At 54.4% G+C, this 17,991-nt stretch overlaps 3 protein-coding genes and 1 pseudogene across 6 annotated transcripts; 2 read left to right on the plus strand and 2 right to left on the minus strand.

Moving 5' to 3' along the window:
• The first annotated feature begins 1,092 nt into the window (after window positions 1-1,092).
• Window positions 1,093-5,233, plus strand: LOC116240376 (osteoclast-associated immunoglobulin-like receptor; annotated as a pseudogene).
• Window positions 5,234-5,335: 102 nt separating this feature from the next.
• LOC149914157 (osteoclast-associated immunoglobulin-like receptor) lies at window positions 5,336-8,474 on the plus strand. 2 transcript variants are annotated; one of them, XM_090127823.1, is made up of 7 exons: window positions 5,336-6,587; window positions 6,661-6,696; window positions 6,814-7,092; window positions 7,173-7,484; window positions 7,602-7,754; window positions 7,886-7,923; window positions 8,241-8,474. In XM_090127823.1, the coding sequence occupies exons 1-7, from the start codon at window positions 6,557-6,559 to the stop codon at window positions 8,376-8,378; spliced, it is 987 nt and encodes a 328-aa protein (XP_089983949.1). In that variant the 5' UTR covers window positions 5,336-6,556; the 3' UTR covers window positions 8,379-8,474. The 2 variants fall into 2 exon arrangements, with proteins under 2 accessions (XP_089983949.1, XP_089983950.1); XM_090127824.1 differs by having other exon boundaries at window positions 7,602-7,742.
• A 1,043-nt stretch (window positions 8,475-9,517) lies between these two features.
• On the minus strand, window positions 9,518-12,548 carry LOC116239384 (V-set and transmembrane domain-containing protein 1-like). 3 transcript variants are annotated; one of them, XM_090127887.1, is made up of 7 exons: window positions 12,447-12,528; window positions 12,111-12,359; window positions 12,002-12,037; window positions 11,606-11,884; window positions 11,037-11,171; window positions 10,845-10,882; window positions 9,518-10,271 (listed from the first exon to the last, which is right to left on the minus strand). In XM_090127887.1, exons 2-7 carry the CDS (start codon window positions 12,232-12,234, stop codon window positions 10,107-10,109), a joined length of 777 nt encoding a protein of 258 aa, XP_089984013.1. In that variant the 5' UTR covers window positions 12,235-12,359; window positions 12,447-12,528; the 3' UTR covers window positions 9,518-10,106. The 3 variants fall into 3 exon arrangements, with proteins under 3 accessions (XP_089984013.1, XP_089984014.1, XP_089984015.1); XM_090127888.1 differs by lacking the exon at window positions 12,002-12,037 and having other exon boundaries at window positions 9,520-10,271; window positions 12,111-12,548; XM_090127889.1 differs by lacking the exon at window positions 10,845-10,882 and having other exon boundaries at window positions 9,522-10,271; window positions 12,111-12,548.
• Window positions 12,549-13,725: 1,177 nt separating this feature from the next.
• LOC149914158 (osteoclast-associated immunoglobulin-like receptor) lies at window positions 13,726-14,585 on the minus strand. The gene is made up of 2 exons (XM_090127527.1): window positions 14,247-14,585; window positions 13,726-14,165 (listed from the first exon to the last, which is right to left on the minus strand). The coding sequence occupies exons 1-2, from the start codon at window positions 14,509-14,511 to the stop codon at window positions 13,726-13,728; spliced, it is 705 nt and encodes a 234-aa protein (XP_089983653.1). The 5' UTR covers window positions 14,512-14,585.
• Between the last annotated feature and the right edge of the window lie 3,406 nt (window positions 14,586-17,991).

Genomic DNA, 17,991 nt, shown 5'->3' on the forward strand with positions numbered 1-17,991 from the left:
GGCACGGTGTGGGTGCTGGGGAGGACATTTACAGTTTGGGGTAACACGGGTCACTGTCACACCGCACTGCCAGGAGGGGCTGGGCAGGAAAGTGAGGAGTGGGACTTTGTGGAAGGAGGGAATATCTGAACCGGTTTTCTTTCTCTTGGTGATGGGATCTGTGTGAGTCACTACTGCTGTCTTTGTGATGGTTCAACGTTTGTGTTGTAAAAGTGTTCCTTGTGGAATCCCATTCCCTGCTTGAAATACTCTGTGTTGCTGGGGACGTTGGTTACGACTCTTACCCAGGGAATTTGGTGCCCTGGGGAAGCGGGTGGGCTCCATTACCCAGCATCACACAAGGGATTTTCAACCAGTCCTGAAGAGCAGCCGGGATAAACAGCTGTGATGGGACAAAGGGTGTCAAGAGAAAAACTGAAAAGACCCCTCTGGCTCAGTGGAGAGATGTCATTGGTGAGCCTGGGGGAACACTGACTAAGAATCCAGGAACATAAATGATGTAACAGGACCAGATGTTATAACTGAGTTTTGTAATGGTGAGACCGAGTGCTGGGTGTCTGTGGGAATGTATTGTTTGAGTCGTGGGCTTTGGAGGGAGTGGGATGAACTGGTTTGATGGTGTGTGGGAGTGTAATTGAGGGTACAAATAGTGGAACTGTGAGGGAAAAAAAGGCAGAAGGGTTGAGGGAAATCAGTGAGATTGAGATATCAGAGCTTATGTTCTGTGCCGGCATGAGAACAACCCCCTGCATCCCCCGTTCCCGGGGCTCATAAGCAGAACTCTCAGAGAAGCAGAGACAGATCCGCAGCCAGAGAGTTCACTGAGCAGTGCTGCACAGAGCCAAGGATGGCTCCGTTTCTCAGTTTCTTGCTCTGTGCTGCCTGTATGGCATCAGGTGAGCTCTGAGGAGCTTCCTGGGGGGGAGAAGCCACTGCAGGAGGTGATGAGCGGTGAGCAGTTGCATCGTGCATCACTGGTTTCTATCTATTCAGATGTCTATAATTAAAATCACCGTTATTTCTCACTTCCCTTTTTGTCTTCTCTGTGTGTTTCTGGCTTTATTTATGTTGAAGACCCCATTCAGAAACAGCCCTGAGGCAGGATGTCTGTGGGCAGCACGGGGTGTGGGAGGACACGGGCAGTGTCCCTCACCATTGTCCCCAACACGAGCAAGATACGAGCCCTGCCGTGGCACCAATCAGCCCAGCGGGCACAAAGGGATGCTGGGGAGAAGCTCTGGGACTGCAGCACTGCCAGACTTTGCAGCTTTGGCATGGGCACACTCACAGAATGGGGACACTTAGAACACTTTGGCTGAACTACGCTGCCATCCACAGCGCTGATCCCTTCCTCTGCCCGTCTCTCTCTTTCTCTTCCCTGCACTCCATCTCCTTCTCTTCCCTTTCCTCTCCTGAAGCTGTTCAGCAGTGCAAGGCTTCTTTCCATTTCTCCTCGTCGCGTCGCTCAGCCGCACAGAGAGATGTAACAGTCAGAGTGCCAATGCCTCCATAGCAATCACAGTGCAGAGATTCTCATTCAGATTGCTGATTGCATTTGGACCCTCAGTGCCGGTTTCACCTTCATGAGTTCTCGAGGGAAACTCCAACTCTGCACTGAGTCACGGTCATTCATCTCAGTGCACCTGTGGTCCCAGAGCCCATCGCTGCTGCTGCAGAAAGCAGCAGAGAAGGCACCAGACGTCTCTGCTTCATCTCTGTCCCAGTTTGGAAGGCACCCATTCTCATCCAGTCACGAACTGATGTTCTCGCTGCTCCTACCTTTGTTGTTCATCCATTTCAAAACCCCTCTCTGTTGTCCCACTCAGCATCGTGCAGCTTCACCCCTCACTGAGCTTTGCCCACACAAACTCTGCACGGTGAGCACAGAGTGTGGTACCCAAAGCACGTGGTGACAGCTGGCTGGACGTGTTGGAGAGCAGAAGTGACATCCCATGGGAGAAACCCATTTGGAGCTACATGTCCTGCAATTGGCATCCATGGGCGACACCAAGCAAGGCCACGTGGTGGTGGAAGATCTTTGAGGACACTGTGTGACATCCCAGGGTTGACTGCTTGTGTGCGACACCCCAGTGGAACCTTCTGTGCTGCTTATGTGTGTGCCACCCCATCAGGTTCAAAACATTGCCACTCCCTGGGGACTGAATTTGACACGTGAGGAGGTGACAAATCACAACGTCCTGATGCAAAAGGGGAACTGAGAGCTGCTTTCTCTCACCACTCCCTGTCCTCACTGCAGTCTTGCTGTCCCAGAGCTGCTCCTGCCTCATGGCACCAATGGCGCTGGCCCTCATCCTGGGTGAGTGACAATGGGGATGTGGTGCCATGGGGTTTGGTGGCCCTGTGTGGGACCAGGACCGTGTCCCTTGCAGGTTGGTGGCTGGTGGCAATTAGCAGAGCACGGCATCGTTGAGTATGGGGACAGAAGAAGAATGGGGAGAGAGGGAGGGGAGTGTGGTCAGGGTGCCATCAGAGGTACACAGGAGGGTGTGCAGGGAGAAGGCTGACTGCTGTCCCCTGTCCTAGTGCCCCGACCCTTCCTGTCGCTGCATCCCAGCCAGGGGGTGTCCCTCGGGGACACTGTCACCCTGCGCTGCCACTTGAGCCGGCTGGCTGCCTGGGTCTGGCTGTACCAGGACGGAAGTAGGACACACAACAAGTACCAGGACAAGGAGCAGGATGCGGTCGAGTTCTCCTTCGTTAGCACGAGTTGGGAGCATGCAGGGGCGTATCGGTGCCAGTACCATGTGTCTGAGCCACTGGGGACATCAGAAAAGAGCGATCCCGTGGAGCTGGTTCTGACAGGTGAGGGCACTGGGAATAATGGTGGGCCTTGGGCTGTACCCACAGGGTGGTGTCCCACCTCTCTGCCCTCCCTGCACACAGATCGCAGGTACCCCCCACCAGACATTTCTCTGAGCTTTGAGGGACACGTGATGACAGCCATCAATATCAGTATCCACGTGGGGAGGGGGTCCAATGTCACCATCCAGTGCTGGAACTGGGATTATGGATCCTCCTTCCTCCTGCACAAGGGTGGGCACTCAGCTCCTGTCCAGCGCCAGGACCCCAGTGGTGGAGGAATGGCCACCTTCACCCTCTTTGGGGTGTCCCCAGCTGACACCGGCACCTACAGCTGCTCCTACTGCCCCTGGGGTCACCCCTTTGTGTCCTCACCCCTCGGGGACAGCGTGACACTTGAGGTGACATCCCCACCTACACGTCCAGGTAGGTCTGAGTCTCCCATGTCTATGTCCCTCGTATCACCCATGGGTGGCAGTGTCACCTCATCCCGTCCCCAGGGAGGCGGTTTCTGGGGATGGCATCACCCAAACACCCAGACTGCACAGGTGCCAATGGGGAATCCCGTGGGAGCCTGGTTGTGGCAGTGGCAGGGGGCTGTGCCACTGCCCTCGCCTTCGGCCTCATCCTCTGGGATCCCTCTGAGTTCCTCCATAACCACGACCCTCCCCCTTTCCTCTTTTTGATGCAGGTGAACCCCTCAAGAGTTCCAAGGCCAAGGAGCTCCAGGTAAGAGTCTGTGTGTGATGACCTTAAATTCCAAACTGCTCCCTAAGCTCTCCCCCTCCCAGCAGACCATAAGAGGAACCCGAAACCCATGGTGAACCCAGAGGACCTCCAGTACTGTATGGCTTACCATAACCTTATCTGCACTCCCCAAACCCAACCCATGTACAACCCAAATCCACACTGTGGGGAGTCCCCACAACCTTCATCTCAGCCCCCATATTCCCTGAGGACATCTACACCCCAAGCTAAACACAAACTCCATGAACATCACAGAACATGAACCCAAAACACCACTCATTCGGACCCTTAGTGTCTGACCCACGGCGCTGACAATCTCAGCCAACTGTCAGATCTCCAAACCCTAAATGTCCACTGAATACCCCATGGGAGACCACAAACACCTACGTCATACCCGTAGAAACTCCACAACTAAGCTTCTGCACACCCCTAAACCCTTAACCATCCCCCAGATCCCATGGGCACCCTCAAGCCAAGTAGTGGGAAGCCCTAACAACACTTGTAGCATCCCTCAGAGTCTGACCCATGCAGACCCCGAATCTCAGGCAGCCCAGAACCACAAGCGCACTCTCTTGGCTATTACCCTACATACTGAGACCATTGGTCCCCCCACAAGCACTCTGGGGAACCCCGTGGTATCACCCCACCGTTTCCCTGTGTCTCCAGGTGCCACCAGAAGACAACGAAGGGCTGACCTACACTGAGCTGCAAGTTGTGACCCCCAGCTTCTGCCGCCCTGGGGCCAGCACGGTCCCCCAGCCCCCTGTTATCTATGCTGAGGTGGGCTCTGGGAGACCCCACTGATGTCCCCCACGTGGGTTGCCTCCTTTTTGGAGTGCAAGAATGGAAACAGACACCAAGTTCCCGCTTGGGTCTCATTGATGCCCTCTGCTCCCGCAGTCCCACAAATCTCCCCAAATTTAACGTCCCCCAAATCCCCACCAGTGTGCACCAAATTGTCCCTAATCCCACTTCATCCCTGAACAGTCATCACTACCATCACAATCCGTCCTTATCACCTGGATTCCTTTACACCCCTGGACACCTCCAAACCCTCCCCATACACACCCAAACTTCATCCAACACTCTTGTAGGTCATCCACAACTCTCAAACCTGCACCAAACACCACCCCCAGCCCCAAGGAACCCCTGGATTGGTCCCAAGTCACCACAAAAGGCCCCATAACACTGCAGTGGTGTGTAACAACAGGCGTGCACGAGCCCACGAGTGCAATTCAAGGAGTGTTCTCACACTGCTGTCACTGTCAGCACTGCTGAAACGCACCGCCTCACTGTGCTCACATCCGCCACTTGGTCTCCATCAGAGCTCACAAGCGTCGATGAATGTCAGTGGGGCCATTATTTCTGCATGGGGGAATTCAGCTCTGTCCCATATCCGTGTCAGATGCCGTTGTGCCAATGTGTCCCCTCTGCTGCCGTCTGTCACGTGGCAACAAAAGGGGATGGGACACTGGTGGGAAGGTTCCACCTCTGCTGCTGTCCCACTGACATTCCCATCCGATGTCGTGGGCCAAAGTAATAAACCTGCAGGTTTTACTTTCAGAATAGCCCTCATGAAGTATATGGTGTAGTTCAACTCTTACTAACTGAACTTTTTGATATTGTTCATTCAAACTAAAAAAAGAGAAGCAAACCCATTAAACGAGTTTGAGGTGTTTGCCCTTTTTTTGTGAAACAAACGCATCAGTCTGGTTCAGTGGAAGCAGCTGCTGTTCTTAGTGAGCTCTCAGGTGTCTGTCAGGGAGTTCTGAGGGCATTTCCCTCCTCCTGTGCTCCGTCCTTGGCAATAGTTTGTCACAGATGTCCGTACCCCAAAGGGCCGTGCCATGGATGAGGCAGATGTGGAGCCATGGCTGTTTCTCTCTGCTTACAGAGGGCTCATGGAGTCTGGGAGAGACACACGGCCACAGTTCTGAGCTGAATGCCTGGCTGCAGCGCTGTGCATTCCAGCTGAAAATTCACAGCTCCTGTGTTTACGGATGATTTTCTCAGCACTTTGGAGCCCTGTTCCCCAATCCCTGCACACAGCTGCTTATTTCCACTGCTCACAGTTCTGAGCACCACCCCATAACCAGCCCCGTGGGACTGGAGTTCATCTCCTTGTCCCCAAAGGAACTCCTCATTCCTGAGGGGTCCCTCCAACCTTCCAGTCCTGCCCAAAATACACCCACCATTCCTCTGGAAACCAAAACTCTTTGCAATCCAAGCCAAAATCGAGCCACCAGTCCTGTGGGACCTCAGATCTGTCCCCAGCCACCCCAAGGCCAGCAGGATCCACGTATCTGACCACACATGTGCACACCCATATGTGAGCCTCCACATGTGTGCCACTGCTTCTGGTCATGTATCTGACATGTGTGGCACAGTCACACAGGCACAGCAGCTGTACACGTGTACTCCATGCTCAGTGCTCTGCCTCTGTGTGTGCGTGACATCATGTGTGTACACTGATCCACGTACAAAATAATGCACACCTGTGTGTCCTTAGCATGTGACAGATGTCTGTGTGGGTGTCACTGTGTCCCCAAAGGTCGCTGCTGCTGTCCCCAATGGGGATCACCGAGGAAAGTAGAGTGGGGACAGTATGTGGTGCCCAAGGTGTGTGGTGGCAGCTGGCTGCACGTGTTGGGGAACTTGTGTGACATCCCATGTGGAACACACCATTGGAGCCACATGTGCTGTGTTTGGCATCCTAGGGGGACAACGTGCAGGCCCACGTGCTGGCAGAGCACTGAGGATGGTGTGTAACAACCAAGCAATGACAAACTGCAAAGGACAAAAAAAGGAGGACTATTTGCACAGCTCCATGTGAGCCACACTGCTGGGGACCCCACAGTGCCACTTCCCGTTTTGGCAGTGATTTCCACGTCAGGTGGTGACACCAAAACATCCTGTCCTAAAAGGGGAACTGACAGCAGCTCAACGCCAACCCCTGTCCCCACTGCCGTCTCCAAGCTGCTCCTGCCTCATGGCGCCAATGGTGCTGACCCTCATCCTGGGTGAGTGACAATGGGGACGTGGTGCCCTGGGGGTTGGTGGCCCAGTGTGGGACCAGGACTTTGTCCCTTGCAGGTTGGTGGCTGGTGGCAGGAAGCAGGGCACAGCTGTGTGAGTATGGGGATAAGAGGAGAATGGGGAGAGAGGGAGGGGAGCGTGGTCAGGGGGCCATCAGAGGGGCAGAGGAGGGTGTGCAGGGACAAGGCTGACTGCTGTCCCCTGTCCTAGTGCCCCAACCCTCCCTGTCACTGCACCCCAGCCAGGGGGTGTCCCTGGGGGACAATGTCACCCTGCGCTGCCACCTGCCCCAGCCGGCTGCCAGGGTCCGGCTGTACAAGGAAGGACGTTGGATACACAGCAATTACAAGTACAAGGTGCAGGACACTGCAGACTTCTCCTTCTTGAACACAAATCGGGAGCACGCAGGTAGATATTTTTGTCAGTACCAGGTGTCTTGGTCAGCAGTGGAATCAGAGAAGAGTGATCCTGCGGAGCTGGTGCTGACAGGTGAGGGCACTGGGGACAGCAGATGGCTCTGCTTGCTCCCAACAGGACCGTGTCCCACTGCTGTCCCTTCCCTCATGCAGATCGCAGATTCCCCCCACCCAGCATTTCCCTGAGCCCTGAGGAATGTGTGGAGACAGGGACCAATGTCACCATCCAGTGCTGGAACAAGGACTATGGGGCCGCCTTCCTCCTGCACAAGGATGGGTGCTCAGCCCCCATCGAACGCCAGGACCCCGATGTGGTGGGCACAGCCACCTTCACCATCTTTGGGGTGACCCCAGCTGACAGTGGCACCTATAGGTGCTCCTACCGCCCCTCGGGTTACCCCTTTCTGTCCTCACCCCTTGGCAGTAACGTGACTCTGGAGGTGACACACACACCTGCACCCCCAGGTGAGTATCAACCCCATTTTGGTATTCCAGGTTCCACCCATGAGTGGCTGTGTCACCTCCTCTCCCTATGGAGGTTGTGGTTGAGGTTGTGATAACCCAAACACCCGGACCCCACAGGTGCTGCAGACAGTTCCCATGGGAAGCTGGTGGTGGCAGTCGTTGGGGGCTGCACAGCTGCCTTTCTCTTCATCCTCGTCCTTGCCATCTTCTTCCTCCTTGCTGGCTGCAGACGTCGGATATGGAGAGACGAGTGCCCTGGTGGGGAAGGGTGTAAAAGTCTTTATTTCTCAGTAGATGCCCTCAAACGCTCCTCAGTCAATTCCCTTCTTCCCCTCCTGCCCCCCCCCTCACCCCTCCCCGGGTCATAGCCCCACCACATTCCTCTCCTTGTTTTGATGCAGCTGCCCCTGCCGAAAAGCATGAGGACATGGAGTTCCAGGTAAGTGTCTGGATCAGGGGACCCCAAAACCCAGTTTGACCCTTGGAACACCTCCTGATCCCATTTACAACCCCAAACCCTGTCACCATGGGGACCCCAGGGGATCCAGGGGAGCCTCATATGGATTGCCTTCGTGTTAAGCACACCACCCAGACCCAGACCATGAGGAACTCCAAATCCTCATCGTGGAAATGAATACCCCTCAGACCCCATGGGCCACTTTCACACTTGTAGGAAAAAAACCAAACATCACTCAGGCAGTGTCCCATTAACTCTAACCCCCAGGTTGACACTCTGCCTTCCCACTGTGTCCCCAGGTGCCTTCCAGTGACAGCGAGGGTCTGACCTACATGGAGCTGCAAGCTGTGACCCCCAGCACTCCGCCCCTCAACCCCCCCGCTGACCCCCAGCCCTCTGTTATCTACGCCGAGGTAGCAGTTGGGAGGCATCACTGATGCCTCCATACGTGTGCACAGACACGTGTGTGTTATGTGCTCACATGTACTGCCAGCGTGCACAGTGCAGGTGTGTTGTGTGTGCTTACCGTCACGTGTGCACTGCATGCATGTATCACTGCATGTGTTCCTGTGTGTCACATGTGTTCACCGTCACATGTGCACAACAGTTATACCCAGATGTGCACTCCGTGATTAACTCCATTCCTTGGTGTCTGCAGCATCACGCGTGTACACCAGTAGATGTGCACAGTGCTGCACATGGGTGTCCTTAGCATGTTTTCTGAGACCGGTAAAGAATGCGGGAGGTGAGCAACAAGACTTTGTGGACAGTTTTTCATTCCAAAGCAGTGCTCTGAAGAGAAGCTCTCAGGAAATGGACGTGTATTCCTGCTCTGAGCCTTGGCTGACTCCATCGCGGTATCTGTCCCTGCTGGCTGGGAGAGGTGTGACTCAGGAGACAGAGAGAGATTCACCTGCCTCCAAACCCCCTGAGAGGGACGGTGCACATGTGCTCCCTGTGCCTGCACTCTCCAGGCCCTCCGTGTGTCCGTGTGTCCTTACCATGTGCCCCACGTCAGCGCCACGTCTGTCCCTACAGCACACACACGTCCCCTTCCCGTGTGCGCATCTCCGGCTCCACATCCCAAACCAGCACCCGGCCCACAGATTTTGTGTTTGGGGTCCGGATGGCTATTTGGGGATGCACGAAGTTTTTGTGGTCTGGATGGAGTTTGTGGAGCTGGATTGAGAATTTTGGAGTGAATGGAGATTTCTGTGTGGTTTGGAAATTTCTGGGGGGATAGAGATTGTGGGAAGTGGATGGAGATTTTGTGGGTGGATGGGACATTTGGGGCTGGATGTAGATATTGGGGTGGTGAGGGTATTTTGGAGCTGAACAGTGTTTAGGGACTGGATGGAGACTTGTTGAGAGTGACTGAAGATTTGACTGCTGACTAGAGAATGTGAGAGGATGGGAAGAGTTTTGGGGGTTGCATGTTTGGGGGTTGAGTGTAAGTTTTTTGGGTGCTGGGTGTAGATTTTAGTGCTGGATGGAGAGGAGAGGAGAGGAGAGGAGAGGAGAGGAGAGGAGAGGAGAGGAGAGGAGAGGAGAGGAGAGGAGAGGAGAGGAGAGGAGAGGAGAGGAGAGGAGAGGAGAGGAGAGGAGAGAAAACGAGGAAGAATTCATTGGTGGAGATAAAATCTATTTACTGAGACTGAAAAGGAAGTGAGAAATAACAGTACTGATAATCAGATAGATGTATTTACTTCTGCAAAGCAAGTGATGCACAAAGGAATTGCTCAGCACCCAAAGACCAAGGGTACAACAAGGACAGAAAGGGTGGCAGGGGATTTTGTGGGGTCTATAGAGGATCTATGGGGCATCTGTAGGAGATGGGAGGGGAAGAAACGGACATTTTAGATTATATGCAGTAGAGGGGTAGATTGGAACAGCTCAGGGGGTTTCAGAGGAATGGTGGTGGTGTTTTGGAGTGAATTGGAGGGCATTTGGAGGACTCAAGGTGTGCTAAGACATTTGAGGGGATAAGGAAGGATTTTTGTATAAGAGATGAGCATTTAGAGATTTGGAGCGAGTGGGAAGCATTTGGGATGCACCAGTGAGAATTTGGGAGTGTTAGATTAGGGGAGGTTATCTGATCCGAGGTCAGAAGAGGACATCAGGGAGACCCAAGCAGGGAATGTGGCACCTGCCCCCTTGCATGCGCATCAAAACTGAGACACCAATGGAGGTCCATCAGTGTGATCCCCTGTGCTCACTTTGGTGTAAATAATGGGGGACTGGGGGGCAGTGGGGGAACGGGGAGGCTGGGAGCACGGGATGACAGCTGGCATCTCGGTGTAGGTCAGACCCTCGCTGTCCCTGGGGGGCACCTGGAGATAGAGGCAGAAATTGGGTTGCAATCATGGGGTCCCCAGGATGCTTTAGTTTGGGGTGGGGCTCTGGAGTAGGTATGCGAGGAAGGAGGGAAGGGGTGTCCATGAGGGTGGAGCTGTATTTCTGGGGGAGAGGCTCAAATTTGGGTTCTACACGGGGGATATTTGGGGTCCAGCTGTGTTTCCAGGGTGCCCATTGGGTCTGGATATATTTAGGGACTGGGGGAACACAGGGCCTTTGTGTTGGGGTCCCCGTGGCTTATATACTGGGCTTCTCTGTGAGCTCATTAGAGGTCCCTCTGGTAGACCTGTGGGGACTTATGGGGTCTGGGGCATGAGAGCTTCTGTGGGTCTGAGGGCTAAGATTAGTGGGCTGGGGGTCCCCAAAATGCAGATTTGAGATTCCCATGGGCCTGGATACAGGTGGTGCACATCAATGTCAGGGTAAGCCGTAAGAGACTGGGGGTCATTTCGGGTTCCCATGGGGAAGGTTTGGGTTTCCACGGTGATGTCTGGCGTGGGTCCGAAGAGGGATGTTGGGATTTGGGATTCACTGACTCAGGCACTTACCTGGAAGTGTATGGGATCGATCATTCTGGGGGTGAAACCTGCATTGAAAAGGGGAGAGGGAAGGTAGGGGGTTATGTGGGGGCCTCAAGGTCCAGTTGTGGGGTCTATACGGGATCTATGGGGGATCAAAGGATGGGTAGGGGATGCTTGTGGGGTCTATAGGAGGTGGAAAACTTTGAACTCCTTCCTCACCAGGGCTCTCATCTCTCCATGTCCAGGGGCTGCAGGCATCCAGGATGAAGTAGAGGCTCAGGCTGAAGATGAGGGCAGCAGTGCAGTCCCTCACCACCACCACCATCAGGTTCCCACGGGATGACACCTCAGCACCTGTGAGATTGGGGTGTTTGGGTGTCCTCAGCACAGGGCAGGGATGCAGTGACACTGCCACTCACAGGGCACACTGGGGGCATAGAGATGTGGGTCTCAGACTAATTCTCTGATGTGGTCCGTGGGGTGGTAGAGCACCTATAGGTGCCAGCATAGGCTGGGTTCCTCCCTAAGTAGATGAAGGTGGCTGTGCCCCACCAGTGGGATCCTGGAGCTGGACAGGGGCTGAGTGCTCAGCACTGTGCAGGAGGCATGCAGCACCAGAATCATCATGCCAGCTCTGGGTGGATAAATTGGTCCCCATTCTTACATGTGCCATGGGCTCAAGGAACTGTGAGGGGCTGATGTTATGAGATGTGTGCAGGGAGGAAAAGAGATGGGACTTGATCCTCGGGGGAAAGCTCAGGGCCACCCACTGTGCCCAGTACCCTCACCTGTCAGCACCAGCTTCACAGGATCACTCCTCTCTGATGTCCACAGTGGCTCTGACACCTGGTACCGACACTGATACGTCCCGGTGTCTTCCAGGTTTGTGACAGCAAAGGAGAACTCAGCCGTATCCTGCTCCTTGTCTTTTTCCTTGTTAGATTTCAGAATTCCATTCAACCAGAGCTGGACCCAGGCTTGCACCCGGGGCAGGTGGCAGCGCAGGGTGACATTGTCCCCCAGGGACACCCCCTGGCTGGGGTGCAGCGACAGGGAGGGTCGGGGCACTAGGACAGGGGACAGCAGTCAGCCTTGTCCCTGCACACCTTCCTCTGCCCCTCTCATGGTCCTCTGACCACACTCCCCTCCCTCTCTTTCCAGTCTCCCCCTGCCCCCATACTCACGTTCCTGTGCACTGCTCGCTGCCACCAGCCACCAACCTTCAAGGGACACGGTTCTGGTCCCACACTGGGCCACCAACCCCCGAGGCACCACGTCCCCATTGTCACTCACCCAGGATGAGGGCCAGCGCCATTGGTGCCATGAGGCAGGAGCAGCTTGGGGACAGCGAGGCTGCAGTGCAGACTGGGAGTGGCCGGAAAGGCAATCTCATTTCCCCTTGGGGACAGGATGCCATGATGTCACCTCCCCGTCTGACAGTTTCTCCAGTGAGTGGTGTGGGGCACCACGTGCAAGTTGTCACTCCTTGGCTATAACACAGTGTCCCCAAAGTTCTGCCAGCACATGGTCATGAATGGTGTCCTCCATGGGATGACAAATACTCAACTGTGGCTCCATGCCAGGTGCGGCCTCTTGTGCCTTCTCTTTTGTCAGAAGGGGAACACTCACCTTTGTCTGTCTCTGCTGACCACTGTATCTAAAGAATCCCTTCTTGTTCTCCATCACGCTGCACAGTACTGGGCTCTGGCTGTGCCTATCAAGCACAATTCAGAGCCCTCAGGAAGCTGAGAAAACCAGCAAAGTAACCTCAGACACCAAAGTGTGATGTCAAGCAGGTGTTGCCTTTATCACAGCACTGGGTGCGTGGGGGATCGCTCCACCAACACGCACACCAAAGGGAGAAACAGCCATGTGCCTGAAGGCACAGCATGAACATATTCACTGCATTCCAAGGACACGGGCAGAGATTCCAGGAAATAACTCCCATCTCTGGTGGTGGTGGGATGCATTATGGCTGTAAATTTCCAACCATTCAGGGGGTGGGAGGGTAGCCCAAACCTGTTCCCACTGACGTTACACTGAGCCCAGGCATCTGTTTTGCCATCTAATCCTCAACAACAGGACGTCTATTCTACTTTCTTATCTTCACTGGACAACAAGCTCTGTGGCTCTTCTGCATTAAGTTCTTGAGCTTCTATTCACGTCCTTCAGCTCACATCTGCTCAAGTGATGAGAAAGGCTGCTCTCAAAGTGTAGAAAGACTGTTCTCATCATTCACTGACTGCTCCGAGAGGGATGGGGGAGAGAATGAGAGGACAAATAATCTGGAACTCAGAGGTTGAGAGAAAAACCTGTTTTAATAAGACAGTCAAGGAAGAGAGAAAGAACAGTGATGGTCTATGAGGGAATCTATAGGAGATGTACGTTGGACAGAATGGGAGTCAGGGGGCTTGAAGGTGATCTGTAGGGGAGGGGTGAATTGGGACAGATGTGGGGATCCCACAGCGCTGATGTTGGATATGGGGTAGATCCGGAAGGATTTGTGTGTATGAAAGAGTGCTAAGGGATTTGAACGCAAAGAAAGGGTACTGTTGTTAGAGATGAGCATTTGGGGATTTGGTGGGATTGGGAAGCATTTGGGGGCTCTGGTGGGGACTTGAAGGTGTTGGGTTTGAAAAGATCTGGGAATCATTGAGAGGGGAAGAGAGCATCAGGGAGCCCAAAATAAGGAATGTGTATCTAACCCACACAGTGCACCCCAAAGATGAGATGCCTTCTGGGGAGGCATTATTGGGGGCTTCCAGCACCCACGTCAGCACCCAGACTCTCATCTCTCCGTATCCAGAGGCTGTGGGCATCGATGACAAAGAAAATTCTGAGGGCAAAAACGAGGACAGCAGCACAGCCCCTCACCACTGCAATCACCAGGTTCCCATGGGACACCAACTCAGCACCTGAGGGGTGAAGGTATTTGGGTGCCTTCATCCTCAGCATCACCTCGATGGGGAAGGGATGTGATGATACTGCCACCTGTGGGTGACACTGGAGGCACCCAAATGGGGGGCTGGGAACTACCTGGGGGTGCAGGTGTCGGTGCCACCTCCAGTTTCACGCTGTCCCCAAGAGGCGAGGACACAAAGAGATAAGCCTTGGGGTGGTAGGAGCACCTGTAGGTGCCATTGTCAGCTGTGGTCACCGCAACAAGGATGAAGGTGGCCATGCCTTCATCACTGGGGTCCTGGTGCTGGAGAGGGGCTGAGTGCCCATCCTTGTGCAGGAAGATGATGCCCCCATATCCCTGGTTCCAGCAGCGGATGGTGACATTGGTCCCCACTGCCACGCTTTTGTCAGGGCTCATGGAAATGTTAGGTGGGGAATATTGACTATCTGGATGCAGAGGGAGAACAGAGATAGGACATGGCCCTGTGGAGAATGCCGAGGGCCATCTGCTTTCCCCATAACCCTCACCTGTCACCACCAACTCGATGGGGACACTCTTCTCTGATCTTCCTGGTGGCTCCAAAACCCGGTATTGGCACCAATCCTTCATTACATCTTCCAGCTTTACGCAAACCAAGGAGAACTCAGCCATGACCTGATGCTTGTCCACGTCCTTGTAGGATCTCAGAAGTCCATCCTGGTAAAGCTCAACCCTGGCAGATGGCTGGTTCCCATGGGACACCAACTCAGCATCTGAGGGGTGAAGGGATTTGGGTGCCTTCATCCTCAGCATCACCGCGATGGGGAAGGGATGTGATGATACTGCCACCTGTGGGTGACACTGCAGGCACCCAAATGGGGGCTGGTACCAACCTGGGGGTGAAGGTGTGGGTGCCACCTCCAGTCTCACACTGTCCCCAAGAGGTGAGGGCACAAAGAGATAGCCCTTGGGGTGGTAGGAGCACCAGCTTGAATCTCCCCTGCTTTAGCTTGACACCATTCCCTCTGGTCCTATCACTAATGACACGAGAGAAGAGGCCAACCCCCAGCTCACTACAACCTCCCTTCGGGAAGTTATAGAGAGCAATGAGGTCTCACCTGAGCCTCCTCTTCTCCAGGCTGAACATTCCCAGCTCCTTCAGCCTTTCCTTATATGGCCTGTGTTCCACACCCCTCACCAGCTTTGTTGCCCTCCTCTGAACACGTTCCAGGGCCTCGATGTTTTTCTTCCAGTGAGGGGCCCAGAACTGGCCACAGTACTCGAGGTGCGGCCTCACCAGAGCTGAGTACAGGGGAACCATCACCTCTCTGCTCCTGCTGGCAACACTTTCTGATGCAAACCAGGATGCCATTGGCCTTCTTGGCCACCTGGGCACACTGTTGGCTCATGTTCAGCCGAGCATCAACCAACACCCCCAGGTCCATTTCCTCTATGCAGTCCTCCAGCCACTCCGCCCCAAGCCTGTAGCGTTGCCTGGGGTTGTTGTGCCGAAGTGTAGGACCTGGCATTTGGTCTCGTTGAACCTCATCCCTTTGGCCTCAGCCCAGCCCTCCAGCCTGTCCCGTTTCCTCTGAATGGTCTCGCCACCCCCAGGCAGATCGACACTTCCAGCCAATTTGGTGTCATCTGCAAATTTACTGAGGGTGCACTCAATGCCCTCATCCAGGTCATCAAGAAAGATCTTGAAGAGGACAGGCCCCAGCACCGACCCCTGGGGAACACCACTCGTGACCGGTCGCCAGCTGGATTTAGCTCCATTCACCACCACTCTCTGGGCCCGGCCCTCCAGCCAGCTCCTTACCCAGCCAAGAGCGTACCCATCCAAGCCATGGACTGCCAGCTTCTGCAGGAGAATGCTGTGGGAGACAGTGTCAAAGGCCTTGCTGAAGTCTAGATAGACCACATCAACAGCCTTTCTGATTTCACCTCTACACATCCTAACGACTTCCTTGTATTCATTCTGAGTTGCCTGTCCCTCTTTCCACAGGAGGTAGATTCTCTTTTTCTCCCAGAGCCTCAAGAATAGCTCCCGATTCATCCACGCCGGTCTTCTTCCCCGTCAGTTCATTTTGCAGCTCAGGGGGACTGCCTGCTCCTGCGCCCTTAAGACTTCCTTCTTGAAGAGCAACCGGCTCTCTTGGACCCCTTTACTCACTAAGACTGAATGCCAGGGGACTCCCCCTATTAGTCTCTTGAACACTTCAAAGTCTGCCCTCCTGAAGTCCAAGGTAGCAGTTTTACTGTTCCCCCTCCAGGCTCCACCATGAATCGAGAAATCTATCACTTCATGGTCACTCTGTCCAAGACAGCCTCCAACCTCCACATCTCCCACCAGACCTTCCCTGTTTGTGAACAGCAGGTCTAGCGGGGCAGTTCCTCTCGTGGGCTCTCTGACCAGCTGCATCAGGAAGTTATCCTCTCTGCATTCCAGAAACCTCCTAGACTGCTTCTTCTGTGCTGTGCTGTACTCCCAGCATATGTCAGGGAAGTTGAAGTCCCCCATGAGCACAAGGGCTGGCGACCGTGCAGCTCGTGCCAGCTGCTTATAGAATAGCTTGTCTGTCTCTTCATCCTGGTTTGGACGTTTGTAACAGACGCCCACCAGGATGTCTGCCTTGTCAGCCCTTCCTCTGATCTTTACCCATAGGGATTCAACGTTATCGTCCCCAGTCACAATCTCAGTAGCATAAAAGCAATCCCTAATGCAGAGAGCCACACTGCCACCCCTCCTTCCTTGCCTATCCTTCCTGAAGAGTCTGTAGCCATCCATTGCAGCGCTCCAGTCATGGGAGCAATCCCACCACGTTTCCGTTATGGCAACTAGGTCATCGTTTGCCTGCTGCACAATGGCTTCCAACTCTTCTTGCTTGCTGCCCATGCTGCGTGCATTAGTGTAGACGCACCTCAGCTGAGCCCCTCGCCTCTCACCTAATCCCAATACCACTTCCCCAGGCTGATCTCTAGTAGGCCTGGCTTTATCCCCTGCCCCCTTCCTATCTAGTTTAAAGCCCTCTCTACAAGTCTTGTCAGCTCCTGGGCAAGTATCTGTTTTCCTTTGGAGACAGGCAATTCCCATCAGCACACCTCAGTCCAAGTGCCGAGTAGACCGCCCCGTGATCAAAGAATCCAAAATTTTTGCGCTTGCACCTCAGCAAATGCTCTCAGCCATGCATTTATAAGATGGCTTTTCCTGGTCATCTCAGTGTTTGTCCCTGCCACCAAGGGAATACTGGCAAACACTACTTGTATGCCCGCTCCACCAACTAACTTCCCCAGTCTCCTAAAATCATTTTTTATAATCCTCAGGCGTCTATCAGCGATCCCATCGCTGCCGGCCTGAACTATCAATAAAGGGCAATAATCAGAGGGGCGGATAAGGCTGGGGAGTTTTCTGGAAATATCCCTGAGCCGGGCCGCAGGAAGGCAGCACACCTCCCTGTGGGTAGGGTCAGGCCGACATATTGGACCCTCTGTTCCTCTCAGAAGAGAGTCGCCGACAACTAGCACCCTCCTTTCTTTCTTGGAGGAGGCAGTCTTCAAACGTGGAGCTGACCGCCTCACCTTGGGCAAGCTTGGCGGCAGTGCTCCCACGTCATCACTCACCACTCCCTCTGGTTGTTACAGGGCTTCATACCTGTTACTGAGAGGGACCAGGGAACCGAGGGAGGTCGGGATGGGGGTTGCCTGCGACGCTGGGCTGAGACCTGCTGCCATTCCTCCTCTCCTCTCAAGCTGTCTCTCCCTGTTTGACTATGGAGAGAGAGAGGGTCCATTACTCCCTCAGTCTGGGAAGTGCAATCTCTGCGCCTTTCTCGCACAGAGTCACTCCACCAGTCAATCTCCCACTCGCACTCTCTGATGGTCCGCAGTCTACCTACCTCCTCCCTCAGCTCCACCACCACGTTGAGCAGCTCGGCCAGCTGCTCACACCGCACACAAGTGGCATCCTTCCCATCCTCCCCTGGCAGCAGCAGGCTGAGGCACTCCCGGCAGCCAGAGACCTGAACATTACTGAGCAGACCCTCTGTCTGCGTTGCCACAGTCTTTGCGTGGGAAGCACGTTTCCTGGTGAGCACCATGTTTGAAATGGTGGCGTCAGGGCCTGTCAACAGGAGAGCAAGTCAGCTGAAAAAAAGACAGGAGCACTCACCCATGCTGACACAAGACCTCCACTCCCACTGCTGCCTCATTGAATGGGCAGTGCAGGCGGCCCTCACACACTGACTCCCTAGTCCATCCTGGTAAAGCTCAACCCATGCAGCCGGCTTCGGC

The sequence above is a fragment of the Phasianus colchicus genome, chromosome 31, assembly GCF_987193195.1.
Source record: "Phasianus colchicus chromosome 31, bPhaCol1.hap1.1, whole genome shotgun sequence".
NCBI lineage: Eukaryota > Metazoa > Chordata > Aves > Galliformes > Phasianidae > Phasianus > Phasianus colchicus.

Excerpts from the sequence above, each read along its gene's own strand:
- LOC149914157 (XM_090127823.1), top strand. The coding sequence starts at position 6,557 with ATGGCGCCAATGGTGCTGACCCTCATCCTGG. Across the intron at positions 7,485-7,601 it reads ACACACACCTGCACCCCCAG|GTGCTGCAGACAGTTCCCAT; the intron begins GTGAGTATCAAC and ends CGGACCCCACAG. Across the intron at positions 7,755-7,885 it reads GTGCCCTGGTGGGGAAGGGT|CTGCCCCTGCCGAAAAGCAT; the intron begins GTAAAAGTCTTT and ends GTTTTGATGCAG.
- LOC149914158 (XM_090127527.1), bottom strand. The coding sequence starts at position 14,511 with ATGCTGAGGATGAAGGCACCCAAATCCCTTCACCCCTCAGATGCTGAG. Across the intron at positions 14,166-14,246 it reads CATCGAGTTGGTGGTGACAG|ATAGTCAATATTCCCCACCT; the intron begins GTGAGGGTTATG and ends CTCTGCATCCAG.
- LOC116239384 (XM_090127887.1), bottom strand. The coding sequence starts at position 12,234 with ATGGCATCCTGTCCCCAAGGGGAAATGAGATTGCCTTTCCGGCCACTC. Across the intron at positions 11,172-11,605 it reads TGTGAAGCTGGTGCTGACAG|GTGCTGAGGTGTCATCCCGT; the intron begins GTGAGGGTACTG and ends CCAATCTCACAG. Across the intron at positions 10,272-10,844 it reads TCGATCCCATACACTTCCAG|GTGCCCCCCAGGGACAGCGA; the intron begins GTAAGTGCCTGA and ends CTCTATCTCCAG.